Source organism: Coregonus clupeaformis, chromosome 5 (assembly GCF_020615455.1).
Source record: "Coregonus clupeaformis isolate EN_2021a chromosome 5, ASM2061545v1, whole genome shotgun sequence".
Taxonomy (NCBI): domain Eukaryota; kingdom Metazoa; phylum Chordata; class Actinopteri; order Salmoniformes; family Salmonidae; genus Coregonus; species Coregonus clupeaformis.
In genome coordinates this window covers 28707375-28720641 of record NC_059196.1, presented here as the reverse complement: position 1 = coordinate 28720641, position 13267 = coordinate 28707375, and the positions used below count along the sequence as shown (strand labels likewise).

The 13267-nt window shown below is 50.9% G+C and overlaps 1 protein-coding gene across 3 annotated transcripts in view; it reads right to left on the bottom strand.

Annotated features, from left to right (window-relative positions):
• Window positions 1-505: 505 nt before the first annotated feature.
• LOC121566811 (metabotropic glutamate receptor 5-like) overlaps window positions 506-13267 on the bottom strand; it is a 110551-nt gene continuing 97789 nt past the window's right edge. For all 3 annotated transcript variants that reach the window (XM_041876691.2, XM_045216102.1, XM_045216111.1), the window contains 6 exons: window positions 6962-7079; window positions 6537-6723; window positions 4131-4289; window positions 3389-3697; window positions 3023-3189; window positions 506-2112 (listed from right to left, as the gene is read on the bottom strand). In XM_041876691.2, the coding sequence (XP_041732625.2) occupies window positions 1128-2112; window positions 3023-3189; window positions 3389-3697; window positions 4131-4289; window positions 6537-6723; window positions 6962-7079 (1925 nt within the window). In that variant the 3' untranslated portion in view covers window positions 506-1127. The remainder of the gene's footprint in view (window positions 2113-3022; window positions 3190-3388; window positions 3698-4130; window positions 4290-6536; window positions 6724-6961; window positions 7080-13267) is intronic.

The following is a 13267-nucleotide window of genomic DNA, read 5'->3' as shown; positions in this document are numbered from 1 at the left end:
GGGAGAGAGGGGGAGAGGGAGAGGGAGGCAGAGGGAGAGAGGGGGAGAGGGAGAGAGGGGGAGAGGGAGAGAGAGGGAGAGGGAGAGGGAGAGAGGGGGAGAGGGAGAGAGGGGGAGAGGGAGAGGGAGAGAGTATTTCATACTTTACATGGTATGTATAAACAGAAGCATCTGATATTTAGATACCATCCAAGATCTTTTTGTATTTACACTTTTCCCTACAACAGCCGATATGCACGTGTTTATGTGTGTGGGCGTGTGTTTGTGTGTTTATGTGTGTGTGTGTGTGTTTATGTGTCTGTGTTTATGTGTGTGTGCGTGTGTTTATGTGTGTGTGTGTGTGTGTGTGTTTATATGTGTGTGTGTGTGTTTATGTGTGTGTGTTTATGTGTGTGTGCGTGTGTTTATGTGTGTGTGCATGTGTTAATGTGTGTGTGCATGTGTTTATGTGCATGTGTTTATGTGTGTGTGTGTGTGTGTGTGTGTGTGTGTGTGTGTGTGTGTGTGTGTGTGTGTGTGTGTGTGTGTGTGTGTGTGTGTGTGTGTGTGTGTGTGTGTTGGCGTGTCAGTGGCCATAGCTGCTCTGCTCAGCCCTTGTGGTTATTCCATGTGTGTTCATGGCAGCATGTGTCTATGCAGGTGCCCCCTCCCTCGATGCCGCCCACAATAAACATCTCTAATTAGTTGACAGCCATTTTAGTTTAAGGCCACTACCAAAACAATGACCAAACACACCTCTAAGGAGAGACTTCTGGCCATACGTTTAAACACCAGAACGCTAGAAGTATTTTTGTAGTCCTTGTTCTCACTCTGGATGCCAAAAAAAACTACAATCCCCACGTTATACCTCGCCTCGCTGCTCACTGAACACATGTAAACACAAACACTGCAGGTCACCGTCTAATGCCATCACACGATGATGTGTCCTGTTCCTGTCCCTCCTAGCCAGTAAAGGGCTTTCACCTCTCTGAGGGACTGGTCAATCTCCTCTCGTCCTCTCGTCCTCTCGTCCTCCACAAGGCAGCCATCACCATTATCTCCCCCAAGAGACTGTTCTTTCTCAGGTCCCTCTCCTTCTTCGTCCTTCCACTCTCCTCCTCTTCTCCTCATCTCCTCTCATCCCTCTCTCACAGTGAGGAAGAGCTCTGGCTGTAGTTTCTCAGGGTCAGCATTTCGTATTTGGGCGGAGGGGACGAGGACGGGGGCAGACACAAGGTGGACTCTGAGACCGGGGAGCCACTGCCTGACCCCAGCGAATCACGGAAGGGCGAGGGCGGGGTCAGATTCATTAGCTCCTCCTCCAGCTCTGCTCTCCTTAGAGGGGACTCCACCACCACAGTGAGGTGTCGCACCGGAGAGGGGGAGGCCTGAGGGTGAGTTAGGAGGCGAGGGTGAGGGTGAGGGAGACGGTGAGGGGAGTGTGGCAGGGGGTGAGCGAGGCAGGCGTGTCCCCCTACGTAGGACTCTACAGGGGGGAGGGGCTGGACGTCAGCGTATGTGGTCATGGTGGGGGGGAGGGGGATCTCCCGGGGTAGGAGGAAGGGGTCTGTAGGGTGGGAGGGCATCAGGGTGTGTGTGTGGGCATGTGTGTGAGAGTGTGTGGGGGACGGGGAGAGCATCATGCTGTTGAGCTCGCTGATGTTGGCAGTGAAACGGTTAACCACGCAGCTGATTTGATCCATCAGAGAACTGTCGCACACATCACCCCCGCCGACAGAACCCCCGGTCAGGTAGGTTGGTACGCCCATCACAAGTGGCTCCTCCCTTAGTCCCACCCCATGCATGTGCTGGCTGACAGTACTGATTGGTGAAGGGGTCTGGGGCCGGTAGGTGATTGGGTATCTCTCCTCGGCGTATCTCTCCTCTGCCTCTGTGAGCTCGTACAGGGTCTTGTCTGCGTCAAGGTGGGAGTGGGAGTGGGGGAGGGAGGACATGTGGCGGGGCAGGTCAGCGCCCCCACTGTAGCGCCCCTCTGGGGTCTTGGAGAAAGGCTTGATGACAGCTGTCTGGTTGTTCTCCTTCCTCTTGATGTGGAACGACAGGCGCTGCCACAGGTGGTTCCCACGGGAACCCCGCTCCGTCTGGGCCCAGGATACTGACTTCCCATTGGAGCTGCAGAGACAGGAAACAGGAAGTGAAAACAGGAAATGAAACAAGTGTGTTTCAGCTGGTGCATAACAGTGTAGAAATCATTTTCTCTATTCCTCCTCTCCACCTTTAACTCCCCTCTCTGTCCTCCTCTTCTCTCTCTCCCCCCATCTCTCTCTCTCTCTCTCTCTCTCAATTGTCAGGTTAATTAGTGTGATTAATCTATAATGGAGCTTCTGATTAAATCATGCTGATGTGGCTAGGGGTGGGAGGACTCTAGTGAGACTCATATAACCTCAGCAAACAGACACCAACACAAACACACACACACACACACAGACAGAAAACAAGGGGAGAAAGATGGAAAGAGGAGGGGGAAGAGGAATATTTCTGACACATCGTATAATGGTCTGATTGTAAACTTGCTTGCCAAGCGAGACGGTAACCAGCTGACTAAAGAGAATGTCCTTTTCCCTTGTATTCTGTGGAGCAGCACTGTCATTTCATAGGGCTTCTTGATCATGTGGTTGTTCCATTAGAGAGGTTGACCTTTAGCTCGTCCTCTTCAACTTGTTTTCTATCTCCCTTTCTCTCTCTCCCCCCTCTCACTCTCTCCCCCTCTCCCTTTCTCCTGGAAAGTTACGTCTGCATAATCAGGTATGTGGGTCGGACTCAGGTCAGACAGAGAGACAGACTCACAGTGGCTGAGGAAGCATTGACTCAGATGGCCCTCATTGAAGTGGCCCTGCACTAAAAAGGCTGTTACTGAAACGGCCCTCAAATGAGATTCACTTAGCGACAGTGACCCATCACTGATCTCTGTGCCCTCCTCAGCTAAATGCTACCTCCTGTGTGACCCCACACAGGCTCGACAGGATCTCTCTGTATTCCCTGCTACACACACACACACGCATTCAAGCACACACACACACACCTGAGTGTCTCTCCGGCGGAGCCGCGTCGCCTCCAGAGGTTGACCAGGCTGGAGGAGCGGCTGGCGGCCGAGGAGGACTTCCCGTCGCCCACGTGCATGCGCACCACCGTGCTCGTAGTGAAGGCACTGCGCACGTTACGCTCCGGCTTGGCCAGGATGATGTACACCTGGAGAGAGACAGAAGAGCTTCATAACCCTTCATAACAATATATAAGCACTATATAACACCTGTTATAACCCTTCACAAGCCCCTTATAACCAAACACAATATTCCAAAAAACATTCCTTTTCAAGTCCCTCAGTCGAGCACCTGATTCCTTTTTTGTTAAAGCGGAAGTTTGTTTCTATCTGTCCTGTGTGTCTTACCTTGGGTACGAACAGGCAGCAGAGCGCCACCGTGGCACTGAGGCTGACGCTGAAGCACATGGTGATGATCTTGTAGTTGGAGCCGAAGTAGATGGGGACGAAGGCCAGCCAGATGATGCAGGTGGTGTACATGGTGAAGGCGATGTACTTGGCCTCGTTGAAGTTGGCCGGGACGTTGCGCGTCTTGAAGGCGTAGAAGGTGCAGCTCAGGATCAGCAGGCCATTGTAGCCCAGCGGCCCCACCACGCCCAGGTTGGTGGTGTAACAGATGCGGTTGACCTGCCTGATGCTGGGGTAGTCGTGGATCACCTGCAGGTAGTAGAGACATCAGTATCAGCGCGTACATACACTGAGCGGACACAGACTGACCAAGTGAATGCAGGTAAAAGCTATTATTTCTTATTGATGTCACTTGTTAAATCTACTTCAATCAGTGTAGATGAAGGGGAGGAGACAGGTGCAACTCAATATTAGGAAGGTGTTCTTAATGTTTTGTACACTCAGTGTAGATGCTGTACAGTATGTATACAGTCAGAAAGTGGGTTTGGTCAACTGTAGAGGTGGAGGCCGTGTTGGCACCAGGGTTTTCACTTCAGCCAGTTCAGCAAGTAAATGTATCATTCACTTCATTCGTTAAGAGGCAGTCTCAGACCCTCAGACTGACAATTCCCTGCCACCCCCAGCTGACACGCACACACACACACACACACACACATACACACACCCAGCAGGCACAGCCTACCTGTGGGGGCTCCATGAGGAAGAGAGCCACTATGATGCCCAGCTGCAGCAGGATGAGTAGAGAGGCGATGACCAGCTGGGCGCAGGCAGACATGAACCTTGGCTTCTTAGTACAAATCTTCTTCTTACTGCCAGCCAGGATACGGGCTATACGGTTAGTCTGCAACAACAACAACAACACAGCCAGGATACGGGCTATACGGTTAGTCTGCAACAACAACAACAACAACAACACAGCCAGGATACGGGCTATACAGTTAGTCTGGAACAACAACAACAACACAGCCAGGATACGGGCTATACAGTTAGTCTGCAACAACAACACAGCCAGGATACGGGCTATACAGTTAGTCTGCAACAACAACAACAACACAGCCAGGATACGGGCTATACGGTTAGTCTGCAACAACAACAACAACAACACAGCCAGGATACGGGCTATACGGTTAGTCTGCAACAACAACAACAACACAGCCAGGATACGGGCTATACGGTTAGTCTGCAACAACAACAACAACACAGCCAGGATACGGGCTATACAGTTAGTCTGCAACAACAACACAGCCAGGATATGGGCTATACAGTTAGTCTGCAACAACAACAACAACACAGCCAGGATACGGGCTATACAGTTAGTCAGCAACAACAACATAGCCAGGATACGGGCTATACAGTTAGTCTGCAACAACAACAACACAGCCAGGATACGGGCTATACAGTTAGTCTGCAAAACAACAACAACACAGCCAGGATACAGGCTATACAGTTAATCTGCAACAACAACAACAACACAGCCAGGATACGGGCTATACAGTTAGTCTGCAACAACAACAACAACACAGCCAGGATACGGGCTATACAGTTAGTCTGCAACAACATTCAACAACACAGCCAGGATACGGTCTATACAGTTAGTCTGCAACATCAACAACAACACATCCAGGATACAGGCTATACAGTTAGTCTGCAACAACATTCAACAACACAGCCAGGATACGGTCTATACAGTTAGTCTGCAACAACAACAACAACACAGCCAGGATACGGGCTATACGGTTAGTCTGCAACAACAACAACACAGCCAGGATACGGGCTATACAGTTAGTCTGCAACAACAACACAGCCAGGATACGGTCTATACAGTTAGTCTGCAACAACAACAACAACACACCCAGGACAAGGGCTATACAGTTAGTCTGCAACAACAACAACAACACAGCCAGGATACGGGCTATACGGTTAGTCTGCAACAACAACAACAACACAGCCAGGATACGGGCTATACAGTTAGCCTGCAACAACAACACACCCAGGACAAGGGCTATACAGTTAGTCTGCAACAACAACAACAACACAACCAGGATACAGGCTATATAGTTAGTCTGCAACAACAACACAGCCAGGATACGGGCTATACAGTTAGTCTGCAACAACAACAACAACAACATAGTCAGGATACGGGCTATACAGTTAGTCTGCAACAACAACAACAACACAGCCAGGATACAGGCTATACAGTTATTCTGCAACAACAACACAGCCAGTATACGGGCTATATAGTTAGTCTGCAACAACAACACAGCCAGGATATGGGCTATACAGTTAGTCTGCTAACAACAACACAGCCAGGATACGGGCTATACAGTTAGTCTGCAACAACAACAACAACACAGCCAGGATACAGGCTATACAGTTATTCTGCAACAACAACACAGCCAGTATACGGGCTATATAGTTAGTCTGCAACAACAACACAGCCAGGATATGGGCTATACAGTTAGTCTGCTAACAACAACACAGCCAGGATACGGGCTATACAGTTAGTCTGCAACAACAACAACAACACAGCCAGGATACGGGCTATACAGTTAGTCTGCAACAACAACAACAACACAGCCAGGATACAGGCTATACAGTTATTCTGCAACAACAACACAGCCAGTATACGGGCTATATAGTTAGTCTGCAACAACAACACAGCCAGGATATGGGCTATACAGTTAGTCTGCTAACAACAACACAGCCAGGATACGGGCTATACAGTTAGTCTGCAACAACAACAACAACACAGCCAGGATACGGGCTATACAGTTAGTCTGCAACAACAACACAGCCAGGATATGGGCTATACAGTTAGTCTGCAACAACAACACAGCCAGGATACGGGCTATACAGTTAGTCTGCAACAACAACAACAACACAGCCAGGATATGGATTATACAGTTAGTCTGCAATAACAAACACGACAGAGAAAATGAATGAATTAATGAATAGACTTTATAGCGGGAGAGAAAGGGGAAATCTGTAATAATAACTTCAAACAGTCTGTTTGTGAGATACTCATGTCTAGATGTACAAGGACATGGTAGGTGAAAGAATCAAGGTAAAGAGGGGCTTGATGATGTACCTTGGTGACCAGGGCAGAGTAGCTCATGGCAGGGGACAGGCCTATGCCCAATCTCTGTAGGTAGCAGTGTGCAGCGTGGGGCTTGGCGATGAGACTGAAGGTACAGAGATAGCCCAGACAAATCCCCGCCAGGATGATGTAACAAAGCTCTCGGCTAGACGACTTCACCACCGGAGTGTCCCGGAACCTACACCCACACAGTTTATTTTATAACCTTATAACAAATATACTAATTTACAGTTAAAATTACATGTTGAAAACAATCCCAGTGCCATACCACGTTGGAAACAAGTGGAATTGCTTTAACGCGTTATCCCCTGGGTTGTATTTTCCCAATATATCAACCAACAACAGAGTAAAATCACAAAAGTTTGAATATGACATTGACTTTCACATTTATTATGTTAAAATCCACAAGTTGTTACCTGATGAAGACGGAGGTGACGAAGAATGTGGCACAGAGTCCCAGACAAGCAAAGACCACAGCAGCGATGGGCTCTGGGTCCCCCCAACGCAGGTACTCCACTGGGATAGGGTCACAGCCTGGAGGGGGGAGGAGGTGGAGAGAGAAAGGGAAAGCAAGAGGTTAAAAACAAACAGCATTGATACGTTTCTCTTTCTTTCTTTCTCTCTCTTTTTCTCTGGATTTAATTACCCCTCCTTTTTTCTCACCTTCACTGTCTCATGTGCCCTCCTCTCTCTCCCTCTCTTTCTCTTTCTCTTTCTCTTTCTCTTTCTCTTTCTCTTTCTCTTTCTCTTTCTCTTTCTCTCTCTCTCCCGCTGTCCCCCCACCCCTCCTGGGCTGTGAGACAAGTCTCATTAATTAAAGGGACAGTTCTAATTAGGTGCTGGTGTAATGCTAGCTGAAAATACAGCCCGGAACCGGCGGGTCAGTCCAAGACAGAACACCAGAGACGCCAAACCAGACAGAACACCGCCGCCACACTGCCGTTAAAATAGATGAAGTCATTTAACGCCTCTACCTTTAACATAGTCTATAAAGTTAAATTAATCAGTGAAGTAGTTAAGCTTTTAGACATCAACAGCGTAATTGCTGAATGGGAGTGGAGGTACCATTAAGAGAAGAAACAGTAACTCTGGAAGACACTGTTTACTAAAGTTACATTCAACTCAACTTTAGTCACTCAGGAACTTTGTATTGAGGCCTCCCCTGCTCCAACCTTAAATCAAATCCATTTCAATACATTCATCCAACTATTTTTTTCCATCCATCTGTCCATTTATTTTCTCTCTCTCTCTCTGTCGCTCTCTCTCTCTCTCTGTGTGTCTCTCGCTTTCACTCTGTCTCTGTCTCTGTCTCTGTCTCTCTCTCTCTCGCTCTCTCTCTCTCTCTCTCTCTCTCTCTCTCTCTCTCTCTCTCTCTCTCTCTCTCTCTCTCTCTCTCTCTCTCTCTCAGTGTGGCCCTTCACTAATGCAGGAGTGAGTTTGAGAGGTAAATGAAAATGTTTACTCATCGTCACTACAGCAGTTACAGTGCCGCCGGGAGCTACCCACAGCCACAGTCACACTTACTGTCCTGATGTAATGACTCTTCTACAGCTGCTAAACGTGAGCGCTTACTTCTCTCCTGTGTACTTCTCTCCTTTCCTTAAAGAGTTGCTGTAGAATACTCCAGTAAAGTGTGGAATCTGTGTTCGCAGCTGTGATGCATTGGGCTCATGTTTTAAACATTGGCGCTTGCTGGCTAGCAGCTGTATAATGATGAGCAGTCGAATGCATTACAGAACAATATCCATAGCTCCACTAAAATACATTTGCATAGACAATTGCCCTCAATACAGAATAATTAGTGCAGTGGTGACCATGCCAGTGTCAAATTAAGAAGAGAAGGAAGAGAGAGGGAGAGAGGAGGAAGAGATAGGGAGAGAGGAGGAAGAGAGAGGGAGAGAGGAGAAAGAGAGAGGGAGAGAGAGGGAGAGAGGAGGAAGAGAGAGGGAGAGAGGGGGAAGAGAGAGGGAGAGAGAGGGAGAGAGGAGGAAGAGAGAGGGAGAGAGAAGGAAGAGAGGGAGAGAGGAGGAAGAGAGAGGGAGAGAGGAGGACGAGAGAGAGGGAGAGAGGAGGAAGACAGAGGGAGAGAGAGGGAGAGAGGAGGAAGAGAGAGGGAGAGAGGAGGAAGAGAGAGGGAGAGAGGAGGAAGAGAGAGGGAGAGACAGGGAGAGAGGAGGAAGAGAGAGGGAGAGAGGAGGAAGAGAGAGGGAGAGAGAGGGAGAGAGGAGGGAGAGAGGAGGAAGAGAGAGGGAGAGAGGGAGAGAAGAGGAAGAGAGAGGGAGAGAGGAGGGAGAGAGAGGGAGAGAGGAGGAAGAGAGAGGAAGAGAGATGGAGAGGGAGGGAGAGAGGAGGAAGAGAGAGGGAGAGAGGAGGGAGAGGGAGAGAGGAGGAAGGATAATTAGCTGCTTCTATGGAAATAGTACAGATTCAGAGATCAGTGTATACTGTGTGTGTGTGTGTGCGTGTTTTTGCGTGATTGTCTCTCAGTAGTAACTGAGAGAATAGCTAACATCCATTCGGCTGTAATAGGACAGCATGCTGAGGAGCATCAGACAATCACTTCTCTACGAAGTTCCATTTATACTGTGACTGACTGACTGACACACAGACACACACACACACACAGACACACACACAGACACACAGACACGCACACACACACAGACACAGACACACACACACACACACACACACAGACACACACACACACACACACACACAAACACACACACTGTCACGACTTCCGCCAAGGCTGCCTCCCCTCCTTGTTCGGGCAGGTTTCGGCGTTCGTCGTCACCGGCTAACTAGCTGCTGCCGATCCATTTATCATCACTCCACTTGTCTTGTCTAATTAATCACACACACCTGGTTCTTATCCCCAATTAGTCATTGTATAAGTGTTCCCTCTGCTTCCTTGTCTGTGTGTGATTGTTTGTAGTGAGCTGTGTGTAGCTCGGTTGAGCTACCCTTACCTTGTTGTTGCCAGGGTAGATATTTCCCCTGTGCCTGAGTTTTGTTGTCGCATGCTTGCGCAACTGTTTATCGACGGAATAAACTCTTTGGATGCGTATTACTCTCCTGCGCCTGACTCCTTCTATCACACGCATCACAGAATCACCCAACCGCTATGGAGTCAGCAGGAGAAGAGCGCATGCCTGGATTCATGGCACGGGTCCAGGAGCACTCCACGATGCTGGCCAGCTTGGGGGAAGCGATGGATCGGGTTCTTCAGGTAGTCTAACGCCTGGAGAGGAGCAGACCCGATCTGTCGAGACCAGCTGGCCAACCAGATCCAGCCACCTACACCCCAGCACCAGGAGGGATCCAGATATCCCGTCCACGGGCATTTGAGGGGACAGCGGCGCTGTGCCAGGGATTCCTCCTCCAATTGGAGCTTTACTTCGCCAGCATTAGGCCGGCACCATCGGAGCGGGAGAAGGTGTCCGTCCTCGTTTCCTGCCTCTGTGAAAAAGCCCTGGAGTGGGCCAACGCGGTGTGGAACGAAGGAGGAGCCTCGTTGGAGGACTACAGGGAGTTCGCTCGCCTCTTTCGGGCGGTATTCGACCACCCGCCCGAGAGGCGGGTGAGCGACTGGTCCACCTGAGGCAGGGGACGAGGACCGCGCAGGACTTCGTGTTGGAGTTCCGGACGCTGGCAGCGGGGTCCGGGTGGAACGAGCGGGCCCTGATCGACCATTTCCGGTGCCATCTGTGGGAGGACATCCGACGGGAGCTAGCCTGCCGGGACACCATGTTGTCCTTCAATAAACTGGTGGACATGGCCATTCGGTTGGACAACCTGCTGGCAGCCAGAGGACGTCCTGGTAGGGGTCTGCCCGCTTCCACCCCGGAAGACTCGGACCTCGAGCCGATGGAGCTGGGTGGAGCTGCCAGTCAAGAGAGCGGAGGAGGACAGCGACAGTGCCACTCTGGTGGCACGAAGGGAATATCCACCACACGTCGTAGTCAACGTTCTTTTAGGCCTGGAGGCGAAAGGCAGGGCTCTCACGCATCACCCCAGGTATCGAACACCCACACTTGTTCAGAGCCCTCTGTTGTGCACTGTACACTACCTATCCACTTTCCCGATCACATGGTAGTTCCCCAGTGTAAGGCGCTAGTCGATTCAGGCGCAGCTGGAACTTTATGGATAGGGCATTCGCACGCCGTCAAGGCATTTCATTGGTTCCCCTCTCCATTCCACGTCCCCTCAGAGCACTCGATAGTCGACCATTACGGTCCGGGTTGGTTAAGGAAGTCACTATACCAGTCACCATGATCACCCAGGAGAATCATTTTGAGCAGGTGATTTTTTCGATTATTGAATCTCCTGCTTTCCCTGTGGTATTAGGTATCCCTTGGTTAGCACTCCACAACCCCAACTTCTCATTGCCGCAGAGGGCTCTCAAGGGGTGGTCGCGTGAGTGTCAGGGTAGGTGTCTAGATGTTTCCGTTGGTGCCACCACGGTGGAAAGTCCAGATAGTACCTCCACCGTGCGCCTTCCCCCCGAATACCGTGATCTGGCGCAAGCGTTCTCTAAAGCGCAGGCGACTAAGTTACCACCTCACCGGGCAGGGGATTGCGCGATAAACCTCAGGGTATATGCTGTACCTCCCAGGAGTCATATATACCCCCTGTCACAGGCGGAAACGGTGGCTATTGAGACATATGTCACCGAGTCCCTGCTTCAGGGGTATATACGTCCCTCCACTTCACCCGCCTCCTCGAGATTCTTCTTTGTGAAGAAGAAGGACGGAGGTCTGCGCCCGTGCATTGATTATCAACCACTGAACAGGGAGACAATCATATTTAGTTATCCTCTCACCCTCATTCCTTCAATGGTTGAATCGATGCATGGGGCGCGCTTCTTCACCAAATTGAATCTCAGGAGTGCGTACAACCTGGTGCGTATTCGAGAGGGGGATGAGTGGAAAACAGCAGTCAGCACAACCACGTGGCATTATGAATACCTGGTGATGCCCTATGGTTTGATGAATGCTCCCTCAGTTTTCCAGTCCTTTGTGAACGAGGTGTTTCGGGACATGCTTGGTCGCGGTGTAGTGGTCTACATCGATGACATCCTGGTGTATTCCATTACTCGCACTGAGCATGTGTCCCTGGTTCGCAAGGTGCTGGCCCGACTGTTGGAGAATTACCTTTATACTAAGGCAGAGAAGTGTATGTTTTTCCAGCAGTCCATCTCTTTCCTTGGATACCGCATTTCCACCTCAGGGGTGGAGATGGAGGGAGATCGCATTTCAGCCGTGCGTAATTGGCTGACTCCAACCACGGTTAAGGAGGTGCAGGGATTCCTTGGCTTTGCCAACTACTATCAAATGTTTATCCGGGGCTTTGGCAAGGTCGCAGCCCCCATCACATCCCTGTTGAAGGGTGGGCCGTCCCGGCTCCGTTGGTCTGTTGAGGCGGATCTGGCCTTCAGGAGACTGCTGGGTCTGTTCACCTCAGCTCCGGTACTAGCCCACCCCGATCCATCACTACCGTTTGTAGTGGAGGTGGATGCGTCCGAGGTAGGGATGGGCGCTGTCCTATCCCAACGCTCGGGCACGCCACCCAAGCTCCGCCCCTGTGCCTTCTTCTTGAAGAAGCTCAGCCCGGCGGAGCAGAACTACGACGTTGGTGATCGGGAGCTGTTGGTTGTTGTCCGAACTTTGACCGTGTGGAGGCATTGGCTCGAAGGGGCGAAACACCCTTTCCTCGTCTGGACGGACCACCGTAACCTGGAGTACATCCGGGCAGCGAGGAGGCTGAATCCTCGCCAGGCCAGGTGGGCCCTATTCTTCACCCGGTTTGATTTTACATTGTCATACATTCCGGGTACAAAGAACGTGAAGGCAGATGCACTGTCCCGGCTGTATGACACAGAGGAGAGGCCCAGAGACAACACCCCCATACTCCCGGCCTCCCGCATTGTGGCGCCGGTAGTATGGGCGATGGACACGGATATAGAGCAGGCATTACGCACAGATCCATCTACACTGGGCTGCAGTACGTGCCTGCTCTTATCCGTGATCATCTGATCTTCTGGGCACACACGTCACCCTCCTCTGGTCACCCAGGTATCGGTCGTACAGTGCGCTGCCTGAGCGGAAAGTACTGGTGGCCTACCTTGGTTAAGGACGTGAGGGTGTACGTCTCCTCCTTCTCGGTGTGCGCCCAGAGTAAGGCACCTAGGCACCTTCCAGCGGGTAAGCTACAACCATTACCAGTTCCACAACGACCATGGTCTCACCTTAGCATTGATTTTCTGACTGATCTTCCCCTCTCCCAAGGTAACACCACCATCCTGGTCGTTGTGGACCGCTTCTCAAAGTCCTGCCGCCTCCTTCCTCTGCCCGGTCTCGCCACAGCCCTGCAGACTGCGGAGGCCCTGTTTACTCACGTCTTCCGGCACTACAGGGTACCAGAGGATATAGTGTCTAACCGAGGTCCCCAGTTCACGTCCAAGGTCTGGAAGGCGTTCATGGAACGTCTGGGGGTCTCGGTCAGCCTGACCTCTGGGTTCCACCCCAAGAGTAATGGGCAGGTGGAACGGGTAAATCAGGACGTGGGTAGGTTCCTGCGGTCCTACTGCCAGGACCGGCCGAGGGAGTGGTTAGTGTTCTTGCCATGGGCAGAATATGCCCAGAACTCTCTCTGCCACTCCTCCACTAACCTAACGCCTTTCCAGTGTGTTCTAGATTACCAACCGGTTCTGGCACCGT